The 18,569-nt window shown below is 47.1% G+C and overlaps 2 protein-coding genes across 4 annotated transcripts in view; one reads left to right on the forward strand and one right to left on the reverse strand.

The window, feature by feature from the left end:
* Positions 1–12,000, reverse strand: part of gabrb3 (gamma-aminobutyric acid type A receptor subunit beta3) — a 29,734-nt gene extending 17,734 nt beyond the window's left edge. Inside the window, exon 1 of one of the 2 annotated variants that reach the window (XM_040183836.2) lies at positions 11,696–12,000. In XM_040183836.2, the coding sequence (XP_040039770.2) occupies positions 11,696–11,790 (95 nt within the window). In that variant the 5' untranslated portion in view covers positions 11,791–12,000. The remainder of the gene's footprint in view (positions 1–11,695) is intronic. The other variant, XM_040183835.2, reaches the window with a different exon arrangement.
* On the forward strand, positions 1,369–17,326 carry gabra5 (gamma-aminobutyric acid type A receptor subunit alpha5). 2 transcript variants are annotated; one of them, XM_040183841.2, is made up of 10 exons: positions 1,369–1,580; positions 2,213–2,297; positions 2,481–2,605; positions 4,458–4,525; positions 4,782–5,002; positions 7,636–7,718; positions 10,465–10,608; positions 13,018–13,170; positions 13,278–13,489; positions 14,000–17,326. In XM_040183841.2, exons 2-10 carry the CDS (start codon positions 2,215–2,217, stop codon positions 14,288–14,290), a joined length of 1,380 nt encoding a protein of 459 aa, XP_040039775.2. In that variant the 5' UTR covers positions 1,369–1,580; positions 2,213–2,214; the 3' UTR covers positions 14,291–17,326. The 2 variants fall into 2 exon arrangements, with proteins under 2 accessions (XP_040039775.2, XP_040039776.2); XM_040183842.2 differs by lacking the exon at positions 1,369–1,580 and adding an exon at positions 1,664–1,805.
* The last annotated feature ends 1,243 nt before the right edge of the window (positions 17,327–18,569 follow it).

Below are 18,569 nucleotides of genomic sequence, written 5' to 3' on the forward strand. Positions count from 1 at the left end.
TTACCCCCCGGTCTACCCGTCTACTTACCCCCCGGTCTACCCGTCTGCTTACCCCCCGGTCTACCTGTCTGCTTACCCCCCTGTCTACCTGTCTACTTACCCCCCGGTCTACCTGTGTGCCTACCCCCCGGCCTACCTGTCTGCTTCACCACCGGTCTACCTGTCTGCTTACCCCCCGCTCTACCTGTCTGCTTACCCCCCGGTCTACCTGTCTGCTTACCCCCCTGTCTACCTGTCTACTTACCCCCCGGTCCACCTGTCTGCTTACCCCCCTGTCTACCTGTCTACTTACCCCCCGGTCCACCTGTCTGCTTACCCCCCGGCCTACCTGTCTGCTTACCCCCCGGTCTACCTGTCTGCTTACCCCCCTGTCTACCTGTCTACTTACCCCCCGGTCTACCTGTCTGCTTACCCCCCGGTCTACCTGTCTGCTTACCCCCCTGTCTACCTGTCTACTTACCCCCCGGTCCACCTGTCTGCTTACCCCCCGGTCTACCCGTCTGCCGGTCTGGCCTGCTGTCTACCTATTTATCTACCCGCGTTCACTCATCCAATTGGACACAAACAGCGGCGTCCTGATTGTAACTCCCCCTTTGTTTTCCTCCGCCCACCACAACCTCCTCCTCATTGGTCTTCATTATACCACGTCACCTGACGTCCTGTCTCACTTTTATGTCGATTCTCTTGACAAGAGTCTGAAGTAAACACAAAACGTCTCAAGTTACACAATGATCTAATTTGTAGGTATCTGTGTGTTTTAATTATTACAATGTAAACGAAAATGCAGCACAGAGTACTGTGTTTTTGTTGTGCATCCCTGTGTTGAATAATGACAAGTGGCTCAATTTAACCACGTGGCACAGCTGACTTTTATAAACGCTGTCAGAATCAATGGAAGTTAAACATAATGAAATAAAGGTGTGTGGGAGGATTCTATCTGCTGAAGCATTATGATAATATTGGAGGTTCGTGTTATTGTGGAGATGCTTACTCTTTCCAGTCCGCCCCCTCCGTGCAGTACCGGCGCTTTCTTTCTCCTCCTCTCTTTCATCAGCACCAAAAGTCTATTTGCATTGTACCTCGCCATTGTATTGGATTTTCTTGCAGAGCTCGCGGCTCCTCCTCAGAGGGGAGGGAGGGCGGGGGGCTGTGTGTGTGCGCGGGGGGGGGGGCAAAGGATGGTCAGTCAGCACAAGTGTTGGGATGAAGCCCTTTGCATTACCGCTGCCAACCTTTTAATCGCTCTGGGGAGAAATAAACCTCGCTGACTGTGGAATTAGTCCACATCTTCATCATCTTCATCTTCACCCCTTTCCTTCTCCCTCCCTCCCTCCCTCCCTCCCTCTCTCTCTCTCTCTCTCTCTGGATGGAGCGGCCGCTCTGCAGGATTGATGCCAAATACTAACAGCGAGATCTGCGTGTGAGATATCCGCGGGGCAGAGAGAAGAGGGAAAGAAGTTGGATGCGCATCGTCTTGTGCGGTGTGCGCAGCGCTGACATCCAGGCCGGCGTGCTGACGGCGTGCTGCCGGAGGAGGAGGAAGAGGAGGAGGACGAAGGGGACCCTGCACCGGGGATACTGTAGGCATCACACTTTCACCGAAGGGGATTGGAGAGTTGGATGCGCGATGCGGGCTTCTGTGTAGGAGGAGAGTCCCGCTGCGCCGCGGACCCGATTAGCGGGATTTACAGCTGTGCTCGTGCAGATGTGACATTGTGCAGGTGTACAAGCAGCTCAGCGTGTCCGTCGCCAACTCACAGAGAGGAGGTGCATGAGTGGGATTGACCAGAGGCGCCTGCAGTGAGGTGGAGACAACTTTGAATGATCAGCCTTTTTTTTTTTCCTCTTTTTATTTGGGCTAACATCTGTACAGATGTTGCTCTTTAGAAAAGCGCAGGTTGTACCCGTGCACACACACACATTTGGGTGCTGCATCGTGTGCTGGGATGCTGTCAGTTTATTGCATGCGAGAAGCTCTGTCACGAGCAGCTGTCTCCTCAGAGATGTTTGCCATTTAGTTTCCACAGTGAAAACAGCAACGAGAAGCAGCCGTTTGTTCGTTTAGACCTCTTTAATTGTACAGATTCCAAAGTCCTCCGGGGGGCAAATTTGTGATTTTTGGTTGCAGGAAAACAAATGTAATAAACGCCGCTCTGATAAGAAGCCGCCAGTGAACATTGCAGTTCCTGTGCTTTTGGACGTGTTGTTTCAGGAATGGGCGATGGAATGTGCTGCAGCTCCGCAATGAGACGTCTGTGGGTCTGCGTCCTGCTTGTGAGCATCGCCTGCCGTCTGAGGTGAGAACTGACTGCTGGGAACTTGGTCTTCAACAACCTCCGACGGAAGAGATACACATTTAAAAAAAAAAAAAAAAAAGCTCTGGTTCTGTTTTTTCTTGAATGATTGAAATGCATTTTTTTTCAAGTTGGCTTTTTGAAAGTGAGTCTGACTTTGAGGGGGGGGGGTGTTCTCACCTGCAGCCTCGCCCAGGATGTAGCCGGAACCCCCAAAGAGGCCGAACTGAACGACAACATCACCATCTTCACGCGCATCCTGGACGGCCTGCTGGACGGGTATGACAACCGACTGCGGCCTGGACTGGGAGGTAGGCTCCCCGGATGCCTCCACGCCTCCACGCCTCCACGCCGCTGTCATTTCCTCCACATTTCATTAATTGGGACGACCACACAGATGGCGGGGGAGACCCGAACATGTCATTCTATAAATGTCTCATGCGCCGAGCTCCAGACTGTGATGGAAGAAGATTTGTTTGGATAGATGAGAGCCACGCGGAGAACATCTGTCTCCTCATTCCACCCGAGAACACGTGTCTGCCTCCTCTACGTGTGGTTTGATGTCACAGTGAGCTGAAAGTGTGCCGCCGTGACCTTGAGGGGGGCCGATATTCCTGATAAAACAGCAGCTTTATTGTTGGCGTAGATGCTCCGTAGATTCTCTGAAAAGATGCTGAATCTGGTCTTTAAAATAAAATGAGGACACTTGTCTTTTTCTGCCGCTCTGTGCTTTTAGTGTCTTAATGCTTTAATGAAATAGATCACATTTAGATCGCAACACCAATAGACTTTGTACAGTGAACGCTATTAGCATCCGAACATCCCACTTTGAGGTGCACATTTCCCCGTTGTCTGCATCACGATGGTCAGGCGTACACAGCAAAATCCTTAGCGTTCATTTTCCGGTGTTTGGCAAAAGTGTTGAAGTGCAGAGTTGAAATCACACTGCAAAAAGTTGATTCAACTCTTACAGAGTCAATTGTAGGAAAGAGCTGGAGTCATTATTCAGCGTCAGGATCAGATTCATTCAGCGACACTCAGTAGAGTTAAATTAACTCTTTGATAGGTTTGAAATGTAACCTCTTGGTGTTGTACTGTGGCGCGTGGAGTAGAGATGGCGAGCTCGGAACCACAAGGTTGGCGGTTTGAATCCCGGCTGCTACGTATCCCAGGTTCAAAGTGTCCCTGAGCAAGACACCTAAGCCCTAATTCCTCAGCAGGCTGAAATGTAGAAACCATGGGTTAAAAATGCAATGTAAGTTGCTTTGGATAAACCTGTAATGTTTTTCACACTGGGCCGAACCTCACAGAGTGGAATTTGCTGTGTACGTTGTGCCGAGCTGCTCTGTTGGCCTCGTGGTGTCGAGGACGTTCAGCATTTAAACGTATTCTCATGAATAAAGAGTAAAACACACATGTTCAATCACAAAGTTTCGTCCAGTTTAGGAACCTCTGTGTGTTGAGTGTCACAGAAAATGTTCTTTCTTTGGAATTTCTCCTCGAAGTGAATGAGGTGTGTCCAAACTTTTGACTGGTACTGTGGTTTTATATTGATTTATTCAAAGGATGACCGAGTCTCTCACAGACTTTCATCCAAATGTGTGAATCAGAAACAGCAGCAGCATTCAGAATATTGATCATTCTTTTGGTCAAAGCGAGGGACAGAATAAAAGCGGCATGGTAGCTACCTTGCCCCGCCCCCTTGTCCCGCCCCCTTGTCCCGCCCCCTTGTCCCGCCACCTTGTCCTGCCACCTTGTCCCGCCACTCTTGCTGTTTTGTTGTGCTTCTTACGTAGTCAACGTGATCTACATTAAGTTTATTAAGTTCATGTTATTTCACGCGAGCCACAGCTTGGTCTCCTGGCTGAAAGTCTTGTGTTTGTCCTCCCAGTTCTTCTCTCAATGCAGAATCTGATGAAAACGTTTTTCTGTTTAAACATTTAAACGTTTTCCAGTAAAAGTGAGTATTTGCTTTATGTGCAGTAGACGCTGCGACAAATTATACTTTCATGAATTAAAATCAGGGGATTTATAATGAATTACTTTGAATTCTGTAAAATCAAGGAAAACAAAAACCTGCATCTAGCCTTTGTATTCAATAAAAAATTAAAAAAAAGGGATTTTAGGGCTAAAAAATAATCAATTTTCTTTCTATTCTTACAGAGAAGGTGACAGAGATCAAAACCAACATCTTTGTCACAAGCTTTGGTCCGGTCTCTGACACTGAAATGGTAAGAAGCTTCTTTTATTAAGTTGTCATCTCCTGTAACTAATTATTTTGATCAAATCCAGCCTTAATGCTGATTGTGTGATCTACTTATTAAAACAAGGACATCACGCATCACTACGTTCAAAGCATTTGCATCATGGCTGATTCTACCTGATTACATTATTATTCATTTTGCTTTTATCTAAACCGGCCCTGTTACACCTGTCGTAGTTGTGCTACTCAATTGATGTGTTTAAATCATGCGCTTCGTCCTGTAGGAATACACTATCGACGTGTTCTTCCGTCAGAGCTGGAAAGATGAAAGGCTTTGCTTTAAAGGCCCGATGGAGATGCTTCCTCTGAATAACCTCCTGGCCAGTAACATCTGGACTCCGGACACCTTCTTCCTCAACGGCAAGAAATCCATCGCCCACAATATGACAACACCGAACAAGCTGCTGCGCCTGAAAGACGACGGGACGCTGCTCTACACCATGAGGTGAGCCCCTCCGCCGGGTTCACCGCTAACCAACCAGACCGACGAGTGAGACGTTGAATCCCAGAGTGACGATTGCGGTGCAGGAGTGTCGTTGCAATTTCGGTTAGAGCGGACCGAGCCGTCCCTCGGCCTGTGACAGGTGGTGGCTTGTGAGACCCCCGCTGCGGCGACGAGCCCACGCACTGTGCGCTGGTGCTGCGTTGATGCGTCATCGCGTTGTCCTCGTAGTGGACACGGGAGGGGAGGAACTTCAAATGATTGGCTTGACCTGGTGCTCCTCCTTCCCCTGCTCGCATCACAGTAACTGCATAGAATATTGACATGCATGACTGGTGTACGAGATTCATAGCGTTTTGTGTTACACCTGCATTGGACAGGTGAACAGCCGTTGAAGGGCCAATGTGAGGCAGTGTAGGATTTTTTCATAGAAACAATATCTAATGTTCATGAAATGACATTTTTCATCGTTCTAAGTTGTTGTGTCCACACTGCAAATATCGAGGGTGAAAGTGACTCTTAGGTTGTGTTTTGAGGGTTGCTTTTAGCTACTGTGTCAGATTAGGTGGACTGTTCTCCCAGCACACGAGGAACCAACGGTGATCCAAAGTCGGTAACTTTACCACGACGGCTACCTCAGTAGCACAAAGGCTAACCCAGTAGCACAAAGGCTAACCCAGTAGCACAAAGGCTAACCCAGTAGCACAAAGGCTAACTCCGTAGCATAAAGGCTACCCCAGTAGCACAAAGGCTAACCCCGAAGCACAAAGGTTAACACAGTAGCACAAAGGCTAACCCAGTAGCACAAAGGCTAACCCCGTAGCATAAAGGCTACCCCAGTAGCACAAAGGCTAACCCAGAAGTACAAAGGTTAACACAGTAGCACGAAGGCTAACACAGTAGCACGAAGGCTAACACAGTAGCACAAAGGCTACCCCAGTAGCACAAAGGCTAACCCAGTAGCATAAAGGCTACCCCAGTAGCACAAAGGCTAACCCAGAAGTACAAAGGTTAACACAGTAGCACAAAGGCTACCCGAGTAGCACAAAGGCTAACACAGTAGCATAAAGGCTAACACAGTAGCACAAAGGCTAACCCAGTAGCATAAAGGCTACCCCAGTAGCACAAAGGCTAACCCAGAAGCATAAAGGCTACCCCAGTAGCACAAAGGCTAACCCAGAAGTACAAAGGTTAACACAGTAGCACAAAGGCTAACACAGTAGTACAAAGGCTAACACAGTAGCACAAAGGCTAACACAGTAGCATAAAGGCTAACACAGTAGCACAAAGGCTAACACAGTAGCACAAAGGCTAACCCAGTAGCACAAAGGCTAACACAGAAGGACAAAGGCTAACACAGTAGCAAAAAGGCTAAACCAGTAGCACAAAGGCTAACACAGTAGCACAAAGGCTAACCCAGTAGCACAAAGGCTAACGTGTTGAGTCGAAGTCATTGTGATTCAAACAAAAATCACAACAGGTAGCTTAATTTATTCTCTGGTTCTTGTGTGACTGATATTCAACAGTTTTATGAAAAAAAGCTAAGAGAGCTTCAGCAACTTAACAAACTCCTTGCTGGCATCTTAAGATATGAAGGAGAAGAAGGTTTGATCTTCTCAGTGGAGAGATCCTCTCTAGTTGTTTAATGTATAATAACTTAAAACTGGGAATTGTTGTGTTTTCAGTAGCTTATAATGAACATTTTAAAGTTCCACTACACTCCGCTCTGCATCCCTTCAGTCCCCAACTGTTCTCCCACATCTAAGCATTCTAATCTTTTTCATGCTTTAATTGATGGTTTTTGAGAGCATCAGGTTACGGTCTAAATAATAAATCCTCAATGGGCCCCATAATGTAGAAAGAGATAATATATATTGCTCATAGAAACACCCACCTTCACGCCTCCATCTTATCAGGACGATAAATCCTCCCGATAAAATATTTACACAGGAAGTTGGAGGAAATGCTTCACATGGTCAAAGACCACGAGCCATTAGCAAAGTCGTCACGATGGCCCCTGTAATGCGTTGTTAGAGAAACATTTTCAAACCTCCATTACTCTCTGAGTAAGTTCCTTTTAGAGTCAGATAGACCGTAGAGAAGCTTATGCTTTAGGTCAAATGATAGAGTCTTTACTGTAGGTGTAAAAAGTAGGTAAGTGCAGGAAAAGGTCCAGTTCATCCCTCTTAAAAGTATTGAGGTAGAAGTATAAAGCACCTTGTATATTACTTCCTATGTAGACCATCTACCAGCAGCGTGTGTTTAGAGTCATGGGGATGATGTCGGTGGCCAGGAGACGTCAGCACCCCGCCGTGCTTCACGCTGCACACAGAAGAGCTCCTTCGTTTGGTTCCCTGCTCTGTTTCAGCTCCACAGACAGGTGGCAGCCTCGCTCCACCTCGCCGCCCATCGTCCTCCTCGGGAACCTTCACGGTTTCCCTCTGGCGGCTCAGCGGCTCATTGCCGAAGGCACCGACGGAGACGGAACATGGTTCTCGCTGGCTGAACTAAACCCAAAATAAAAGAAACGATTCATAATCAGAGAGTAAAATAAACTGATGATCAGGATGCTGATGATGATGATGCTGATGCTGATGATGTGTTGTGACTTTGGGTGAATGGCTTCCGTTTTCCAGACTGACAATCTCGGCAGAGTGTCCCATGCAGCTGGAGGACTTCCCAATGGACGCTCACGCTTGTCCCCTGAAATTTGGAAGCTGTGAGTAGACACAAAGTACAGCTTTGAATGTCCAGAGAGCAGATGTTTAATGTGCTCCACATGTGTGTAACAGCGAGGCCGCATCCACCAATACGCGTGGCTTTTAAACCTCCGGTCCAATCGCATCGCATGACCCACGTACACTCGCGTGTGTTACCGACAATACACTCGAGTGTTACTGTTTTCTTTAATAACAAAAGGTCGGGCTTCATACTTCCTCTTAATATGAAGGACATTTATTCCTTTGCTCCTATTCAGTTTCTTTGTGAACTTCGACACTTCTCAATGAGACCACGCGTACAATGCTTCACGTCTGTTATCCACGGAGGACGGGGGACGGGGTTGGACCCGGGGGGGGGGGGGATGGGGCAGATGCACCTGTGTGTGTTCGACAGCCCGTGTCCCTCTGGTGCAAAGCCTTATTGTTGTGGCCGCGGTGCAGGAAATAACCATGTAGACGCCGACACACGACTCCTGATTAAACCATTAATCATTGTGTCAGAGCTGCTCTCCTGCCTCGGCCACACACACACACACACACACACACAGCCTATATTTACCACCAGGGTAACCTTTAAAAGCCCGACACCTTGCTCATGCAAAGCTAATCCAGGCGTGTGACACGTGCCCGGGCTTCCCCGTGACTCCTAAGCCGCTTAAGAGGCCTCACATTTGAGGATCTCCCGTTGTGTCGGTTTAAGATTAGGCTTTGAGGTCTTCCCTGCCGCGCAGGCGAGGAGAGTAATCGCACCTCGTGCGGTCAGCCGACCGCCATTAAATCCCTCAGGACGCCATGACCAGGACGGGTCTAATCTGAGGAAGTAACCCCGGCCCACGTCGGTCCGCGTGCTCTCTGATGTGGATTAACAAAACCTGCTTGATTTAATTATACAAGATCTAAATACAGGTTAGGCCCGAGATTCAGGGCGATTGCTGTTGAGTCAGGAGGCGTTCACGGACGCCATGTTTGGTCTGTCGTAGACGGACGGACGGACGGGGCGTAGAGTACCGGCCCACTTTGAGCACTGGTCGTAAACACCACTCAAGTCCACCGCAGGAAGCAAACGGGTCATTTCACTGGTAAAAAAAAAAGCGGAAAAGCACGAAAAGTTGACGTATTGATAAAAGCAAAATCCGGCATAAGTGCAACGAATACAACTTGCAGGTTAAATCATCGTGAAACATCACGCATGGAACCGCGCAGCAGGGAGTTTATGAACCGCCACAGCCACCGTGGGGCAGTTCAGTGTGTCCCGTTGTCTCCGTTGACCCTCGCTAACCCTTCGACCTTAATGGGGGGCACTCAGCATGAGAGCCGGACCTGCCTGTTAATCACCTCTCTGGACCCCCGTCACTGGGTGAGCTCATCTGTGTCCTCTTCAGAATCATCTCGTGAGGAGACGGCCCGCGTCCTCAGCGGTCCAAACCTTTGGGTCCACGCGCTGAAATCTGCATCTGCAAACCACCGCCTCCGTGGAGGGAAAAGGAAGTGATGGATTTCCTCAGTGGGATCTAAATGGTCTCTCGTGCACGAAATAGGAACAGGTTTAAAAAAGGCTTGACAACTGGTCATTGTTGGATAATGTAGTTTGTAGTAGATTAAAGCTGAGCCTCCCAACTCTTCTTCAACGCTGTGGAACTCAAACAGTATTTGTTGTTTCCGCTTGACCTTTTTTCTCCAGACTTTTAAACACTGTGGAATCGATCAATAACATTTTATACATTTTAAATTCGACCATCCACCAACCTTTAAGCATGCGGTCACATTTACATAAACGCAGTGAAATTGTAAAAAGCGATTTTAGTGGCAGCCAACGAGCTTTAAAACACATTTACAGACCATTGTTCTTTTAAAAATAAAGTGGAGCTATTGAATGTGGAGAAGAAGGACATGCACAGACTGCATCTTCAAAACCAAATACACTCTTTATAGTTTCAAGTTAGTGGGATCTTGTTGTCTATTTTCGAAGGTTGAGCTTTTAAAAAATAAAATCACGATCGTTCCAAAAATAAACGGACAACAACAAGAAGAATTGACTCAACCGACGACGTAACGCACTTGCACAAAGACCCAGTGGAGACAACGCGGCGCGTCTCACAGGCGATAATCCACCGTCGGGAGGCCCGAGGTCAATCTAAATCCCCCCTGTTCTAACACCACAGTTGTTGGATTAATGCTGCAGATTCAGAGCGTGTGCACGATGCGTGAGGCTGCAGCGCGGCGCCTGAGAGCCGCGGCTCCTTTTTTAGCGATTCGCGTGTTTTCAATCAGCAAATCAGCATCAACGAGGAGGAGATCAGAATCATTGTAGAGCTCAGAGGTCACTGATTGAACAGGTGAACGCACACAACATGTGCCGATTCTGCTGCTTCACAACAAGAGTGTTCAAATAAGAAAATAACTATGGGATTTTACTGTAAGCAAGGCAATATTTAATTATTTTAAAAGGTAGTTTCAACAAGAAAACCTCCACATCCATAAACTCTTGGTAAAAGTACAACGAAACAACAACGACAACAACGAAAGCCAAGAGAGGTAAACGTAATAAACAAAACATGCACCTGTAGGCTTCCGCCGCTCTGTGCGTGTGTGTGTGCGTGTGTGTGTGCGTGTGTGTGTGTGTGTGTGCGTGTGCAATTCACCATTCAATTCACTAACATCTACTCAAATCATTTGGGCCTTTTCAGCTTAAACGAGATGCAGATCACGATTGGATGTGTCCTTGTGTCTGTGCTGCTGTCGTAGATGCGTATCCCGTCTCAGAGGTGGTCTACATGTGGTCTGGGGAACAAGCCAAGTCCGTGGTGGTGGCAGAGGAAGGCTCCCGCCTCAATCAGTACCATCTGATCGGTCAGACTGAAGGGACCGAGGACATCTACACCAGCCGAGGTACCGACGCGCAGCGCTCCTCGTGATGGACACCGCTTAATGCTAACAGGCTCAACTATTAGAGAGGACAGCACGTTTTGTTAATGTACTAAACTATTAGAGATTCATTCAGGGAATAATTATACCCATAATTCAAGGCGGCATCCCTTCGTTCACTCACTCAGAAATAACGGAAATAAATGCCACTGAGCTTTTTACAGCCCCTCCACTGAGGGACCTTAAAGCGCTGCTTTGTAACGGCGCTCAAACACCCTTTTTTCTCGCCATTATTCTTTGTATGCAGCCGTCTTTTTTCCCACAGCCAAATAAGTGCGTCGTTTCTGTAACCAATCAGCAGTAAAAAAGCAGCTACGCAAGATGTGTTTTCCGTCGTTAGTTCTTTGTGACTGCAGAGAACGGAACAGGATTAAACTCACTTCACCTCCCTTCATCGTCTGTTACAATGACACTTAATGTTGTATTTATATATATATATATATATAAATAGATCCATCAGCATGTTAACCCCCCCCGCCCAGCTCCGTGTTGTTATCACAGTGTCCCAAACAAATGAATCACAAGGATTTGGGAACGTGTCGGCCAGCTGTCTCTGACAGAGACCACAGAAATCACTTATCCGGGTGTGTCGGGTTAATCCATACGCAGGCCCATCAGTTGTGCTTTTACCCAGTGATGTCACCGCCGCCGGCGGGGACACATTAGTTGGGGGGGCGGGGGGGGGGTTGTACGGCGTCTGCTCAACTCTGCTATGTAAATGATAATGGATGCGTGCAGGTTGTTCATGTGTCGCCGTGCTTCATTGGGTTGATGCAGCCAAACGTGGTCGCCCCCTCAGCCCCCCCCCCCCCCCCACCCACACACACCCCTCACGCCCCCCCGACACCCAGCATGCGCTGCTCAGACAAACACACCACGGCCTTAATTAGCTTTGCTAATCTGAGGTACAAGCCCTCTTTAACAAGCCGAGAACAGCTCAGCAAAGCCAAAGGGTGACCTTTGACCTTTACAGGTTAAGCCCGGGAGCGTGAAAACACAGACACAGGAATTTGTCGTAGGAGACAACCGTCGCTATGTCTTCTGCACTCACCAGTCCACCAGCATCGCCGCGTCGTTCTCCCCCACGAACGGCAGCTCGCCGCCGACGCTCCCCAAGCCCGCCAGTAAAATCCACCACAACCGCATCTTCTTCCCTTCACGCCTGTGAGGCTTCCGTCCGGTTCCGGGGTCCCGTCATCAGGAGGTCACGACAGAGCGGGGTCGCGCCTGCCGACCTCGCCCCCCCCCCTCCCGGCTCCCCCCCACAGCGAGCTCGTCCTCGGAGCGAAGGCAGCGCAGCGTGTCCCCCCTTCGTTAAAGACACGATGCTCGTCGCCGCATGGCGCAAACTTTCTCACCCTTCCTCCTCCCCCCCCCCCCTCTGCCGGCGTCCCTCTCAACCCCTCCCTCTCCCCCCGGCCTCACTCATCCGACCTGGACACCTGCTGGTAATCTCCGCTGATCCAAGGTCTGTTTTCGGACGTCAGAACAGAAAGGATGTGTGTCCCCCCCCATCAGGAGTGTCCTGAATGGGGCCGGCTGTCCGTCCCTCTCACACTCAGAGGGGGAGAGAGAGGGAGAGAGAGAGGGAGAGAGACACGCACAGGATGCAGATTGTGTCGAGGGATTAGCGGGACAGAAAAACCTGATGTTGAGAAAGCAGCAGCCGTCTGTGGATTTCCTTTAGTGCATCAGAGGGACGGAGACCGTCAGCTGATTGACCGGTGAAGTGAAGGTTTACTCGCCAAAGCCGCTTTGTCAATGAGTCGGTTTAAGTTGAGCGGCCGCACGAGGAAGCCAACACAGCCGAAAACTGCACTTCACATGGCGCCAAGCTGGACCTCAAACAGGAACTTGGGGCGACGGTGGTGCATGAAGTGAACGCTGGCTGCTACATGTCCCCGTGTCCCCGTGTCCAAGTGTCCCTGAGCAGGACACCTAATTCCTGACTGCTCCCCGGGCGCCTTTACAGCAGCACACTGCTCCCACTGTGGTCACTGTGTTCATCATCATAATCACCATCATCACGTGTCTGAGACCTTGGTTTGCTTGTATTGATTTTACTTTTAAGTCGCACTAATTTCTTGACTCCAATCTCTCTTTTCCCCTCAAACCTAAAATCTTTCTTTCTCCATATAGATCATTTCGTACCCAGTAAACGCTATTAACCCCAATAAATGAACAGTCAACACAAAATCCCCTCAGGGTTCGTGTACTCCTCCGTGAAGTGTTTTCTCATCTGTTTAAGAGCTTCGATGAAACACCATCAGTTTTTCTTTAATACAACTCTGTGGCCGAATCTTTGAACATTTCCTCCAGTGCCCGAGTCATCCGCCGCGTGTCCCCGTCCTCTGTCTCGTTGTTCACCTGCAGGTCAATACACCGTGATGATGGCTCACTTCTACCTGAAGAGGAAGATCGGCTACTTCGTCATCCAGACCTACATGCCGTGCTTCATGACTGTCATCCTGTCGCAGGTCTCCTTTTGGCTCAACAGGGAGTCGGTGCCGGCGCGCACCGTCTTTGGTGAGCCGGCGCGGTGAAGTCGCGCTGCAAATGGAAACACTTTGTTCTCGCTTGCGCGGTCGATGTGTACGTTCGGCCAAAGGTGACCCGGCTTTCTGCTCCACCAGGTGTGACCACCGTGCTCACCATGACCACCCTCAGCATCAGCGCTCGCAACTCGCTGCCCAAAGTGGCCTACGCCACCGCCATGGACTGGTTCATCGCCGTGTGCTACGCCTTCGTCTTCTCCGCGCTCATCGAGTTCGCCACGGTCAACTACTTCACCAAGAGGAGCTGGGCCTGGGATGGAAAGAAGGCGATGGAGGCCCAGCAGCCCAAGGTGTGTGTGTGTGTGTGTGTGGAGACCCAGCTGACTAACGTTGTGGGGTCCTCACCATTGTCATGTTATTATATCATGTTGTTGTTGTGTGAATGTCTGGATGTCGTTTTTCATAGTATCGTCTCTTGGTTGGTGACTGAAAAAAGGGAAAAACTGAAGTGCTGATCTACATCTGCGGTTACGTTATGAAAAATATCCCTCCCGAAATCCGCGGTTTTCTAGCATGTTACATTACAAGTTAATGCCACAGCAGCTTTTGAGTGGCTTTTCTTTTCTTCTCGACTGCTTTCATTCCATCTTCTTTGTGGAAATGGAGAAAGGAGTCACACATGATTACGAATTAAGAGATGAATCGGCGTCAGTCGGTCAGTGTTGTTCCAGTTCCTCGCCGCCCAAGGACATCGATCGCCACTTTCCATCTTTCATTCTTGCCTTTGTGTTTTTGTGTATGTGCGCGTGTTACTGTGCTGTTAACCGAAGTGTGTCTTTGCTCTTTCTTTGGCCCCACAGAAGAAGGACCATTTGGCTCTGTCTAAAAAGCCCAACAACACCTGTTTGTCCGGCGTGAATTACACGACCAACCTCACGAAGGACTCGTCCATCTCTACCATCTCCAACAGCACGGCTGTTCAGCTCAAACCTTCTGAGACCAAGGCCCCGGACCCCAAAAAGACTTACAACAGTGTCAGCAAGATCGACAAGATGTCCAGAATCGTATTCCCGGTGCTTTTTGGGACCTTCAACCTGGTGTACTGGGCCACGTATCTCAACAGGGAGCCAGTGATCAAAGGAGCAGTTTAAGATCTTCCATCCTCCTGAAAACCACTTCAGGATTTCACCACTGGAACGCAAACAAAAAACAACACCACTTTTACCATAGAATCCCCTTTACACTTGGCATTAAAACGTGGTTTGGCTGCTCGGATAGAGCGTGAACTCTTGAAAGTCCAGGTGTAAATGCACCCAACGCGCGTCAAGGACGGGTTGTGGTCTAACTGACCACCTCTCTCACCACATGTTGGAGGAACATCTTGCAGGACTGATCCGAAAACCACAGAGAAACGACCATCGGCAAGTTAGCGAGCTACGCTACTGGCGAGAAAGGACATTTATCAAGACGAGACCGAGGGGCTTTCTCGTCGGTCAAAGGTACACAGGTGAACCTTTCTTATCCCAAGTAAGTCATGGAGAAGGTTTGTGGGTGCAATACAAGCAGGAGGAGGAAGTGACGTTCGGTGGTTTGAGTGGAACAGAGTAAATGCAATCTGAATATGAGACACGGTTTAATGCCAGGTGCAAAGAGGTAAATGGAAGTGTTTTTTTAGGTCATTGGATAACATTGCATGTCCGTCAACTTCATGTTGCCTTGAGTTACGATTTTCTTTCCTTAAAAACTGTTTAATCTCATTTTAGAACTTCAGTCACTGGTTCGTTTCTGCCAAATTGTGAAATGTTTTTAATTTTCCTCGAGTCCGCAGTAGACGTGTACAGCCAGGCCGAATGCTATGCAAAGCTACATCTCTACATGTGTCACTGCGCCAGAGCAGCTCTCACTTTGTACAGAGGAGCCGGAGGTGCAGGTGTACGAGGTCGGGCCGGGGGAACAGTGAGGACTTTGCTTCCTTGTCAAAAGCAGATGAATAGCCATGCTAAATGTGTTGCCTTCAGAGTGTGATTACTCATTTTGAATGCACTGAAATCTCCTGCAGTTACTTTTGCCAGAAGCCACATTTAACTTTCACTGACTACGTTTGCATTCACATTAATGTACCGTTAATATTCTGAATAATACAAGACAATATTCTCAATTTAATGTTGAAGTAATAATCTGTTTGGGTATTCAGTTCTATTTCAGGTGGCTCCTTTTCAGATGAAAACGTGTGTGATTTGTCGATATTTTGCTGGTTTTAGGAGGTTTTTTACAGTTTGTAAAGTTTGAACAGAGACGCACGTCCAGTAGTAAAAAAAGGAGAAACCCTCCTACTTATAAACATTATGAAGGACTTGGATATCAACTGGTTTTTGGATACAATTATCTCAACGCCGACCTTTTCGATGGAACACTTTGGTAAAAACAGATCGTGGCGCTAAGAAGCGAAGCAGCAGAAGAAGCTCCTGATCTTTCACTCTTCCAAATTCAAACGTGATGAACAACACGCTGGGACGCAGAAGAGAGCGAGTCCGTCACTGGTGATGAAGAAGAGGAGTAGGAAGAGGCACGAGGTCAACAACGTCTGTGAACGGGAATATGAGTGGACTATTCAGTTTTATCAGCCGTGTCAACACGTATTGTTTTTTTCATAATAACAACTGTATGGTGCTTGTAGGCGTAGTCATTGAATCGTGGTCTGGTTTTGCTACTTCTTTTGCTATTTCCTCAAAATTTTGAAATGCCACTTTTTCATGAAGATGAGTTTTTAAATGAGGACGGATTCTGAGCTGACGTGACGGTGGCACCTTCTGTTCCCAGGGCACCATGTTGAAAATCCTGTTTGTACGGATGCACAGTTGTAGTTTAAGGAACTTGTATATATGCCCTGCTTTTAGAAAAGCACCACTAAGCCAGTAAGGTTAGCTTCTATGTGATATGCCTCTCAGTGTTACTCTAGTGCTTCATTGGATGGATGTTCAGACGGGATAGCTTCTTTTCTAGTAGTAGTAGTAGGAGTAGTTCATTTTCAGTTGAGCTTGGAGGGAAGCCTGCACATATTCCTGATACATACACACATACATACTACATACGTGCATACATACGTGCATACATACGTGCATACATACATACATACATGAATGCATACATACATACATACATGCATACATACATACATACATACATACATACATACATACATGCATGCATGCATGCATGCATACATACATACATGCATACATGCATACATACATACATACATGCATGCATACATACATGCATGCATGTATGCATGCATACATACATACATACATACATACATACATACATACATACATGCATGCATACATGCATACATGCATACATACATACATACATACATACATGCATACATACATACATACATACATACATACATACATACATACATACATACATACATGCATGCATACATACATGCATGCATACATGCATGCATACATACATACATACATACATACATACATAGTATGTATCATACATACATTTGGATGCTCTGAGCAGGACCACTTGTTTGTTATCATTGTGAGTAACAGCTGTAGTTAAGAGACTGACTTGAGCTAATAAGGAAAATCCAAGGGACTAAAAGTCGTGAGGATTATTGCGTTCGGATCATTATTGTTTTTTTGGCAAACCTGATGAGGTCAAGTGGGGTCAGCGGGTCAGGGGAGGAACTTGAGGTGCTGGTTTTGTTCACTAAACCTAAAAGTAGTTAAGAATGCAGTTTTAAAACTGAAATGGTGATATGAAGCGTGTCTTGGTTGAGGAATGTAAGCGTTGATACGATGATAACATTTGAATCTGGTGACTTACTTCACGCTGAAGAACAGATTTCCATCTGGAGTCACTTCCACCAGTTGGTCAAGTTACAGTTTATATCAAAGTCTGTCAAATGTCAAATGTCTTCACTTCTTCACAACAAAAGTTTTTGAGGTCACAGTGAAACTCTTTTTTTAAACTTTTATTTCATTTTTGAACACATCAAGCAACGATTAACCAATAAAATAAGGTTAAATAAGGTTAATTTCATAAGCACCTTTCAAACGGAAATGATTGACAAGACACAAACAAGATGAAAGGGAAAGAAGAAGAAAAGACTAAAGCACCCCAATTAACGCCTACGAAAAATGATGAAAGAAAAAGAAAAAGCCAATATTAAATAATTGTTCATTTGATTTCAAAGTGATAAAAGGTAAATACGATCAAGTTGTAATAAGAAATATAAAAAGAAGGGTTGTTGTTTAAAAAGTTCTAGAAATGCTGAAAGACATTCTTCTAGAGAGCCCGGCTAGCGTTTCCCTCTGGTTTTATGCTAAGCTAAGCTAAGAATGCACAGACGTAGGAGTGGTATTGATCTTCTCACGTTACTCGATCAGAAGGAACTCGAGCCTTTTACATGATGATGCTGCTAAACAGCACGCAGTCGCCTCGTCTCCGGCGTCGATCTGAATGTGATCATGTGACTTCATGCCTTTTGTGTGGCCTGCCTCTATTCACACACACACACACACACACACACACACACACACACACACACGCACACGTGTGTATTTTTAGGTGCAGGCAGCTCTTTAAATGCAAATATCTGAAGCAATAAGTAATTCTCATACAATTAATGACTTCCGTTTGTGGTGATAATTGACTTCAACTTTGTTGACGTCTTTCTATCCAGATTTGACGACAGTCTTTTTCTATAACGGCCCTGATTCCCTCTCGCTCAGCCCCTCCATCTCTGGAAGCACAGTTCTCTCTGACCATGATCTATTATTCATTTATTTTTGTAAAGTACTTGCACAGATCTAAGGGTCCGGGACACAATGAAGACCTAAACTTTGCTTTCTTTCTTACTTGTTATGCGGAACTGATTCCCAATAAAGCTTCACTGACTCCCTCAGTCTGCCATTATTGGTCAAGATGCTCAGATAACAAAAGCCTCCATGTTGATTGTTTCTCTCCTGAGAGATTACAGAAAAAGATGCAGCATGATGCCTCGGAATGACAAATGAAAGTACGGTTTATATTGATGTGTTTCTGCAGTCGATGTGATAAAAAGCTCCCTTAATCTTCCTTGATGGAACAACGCTCTGCACGTGCGGCCTGTCCTCTGATTATACGCATGCATGCAGATCACGCAGCCTGTATGGCTGGTGGGCTAACAAATCCATCTTGGGGGGTCTCAACATCTGGCTCGCATCTGTTTGTCAAGGATTTAGCTCCATTTAAGTTGCTTTCTCCTTTCAGCTGGTCCGTGGCTTCCTCTGCAAATTAAGCCGCCACTGATGGAAGCGTATAGCTGGAGGAGCAGAGATGGACCTCTTTCCTCCACAGTAACAATAAAGCATCGAGGAAAACTCCATCAAACATGCTGCTTAAACACACTGGACTCCGACC

Source organism: Gasterosteus aculeatus, chromosome 8 (assembly GCF_964276395.1).
Source record: "Gasterosteus aculeatus chromosome 8, fGasAcu3.hap1.1, whole genome shotgun sequence".
Lineage (NCBI taxonomy): Eukaryota > Metazoa > Chordata > Actinopteri > Perciformes > Gasterosteidae > Gasterosteus > Gasterosteus aculeatus.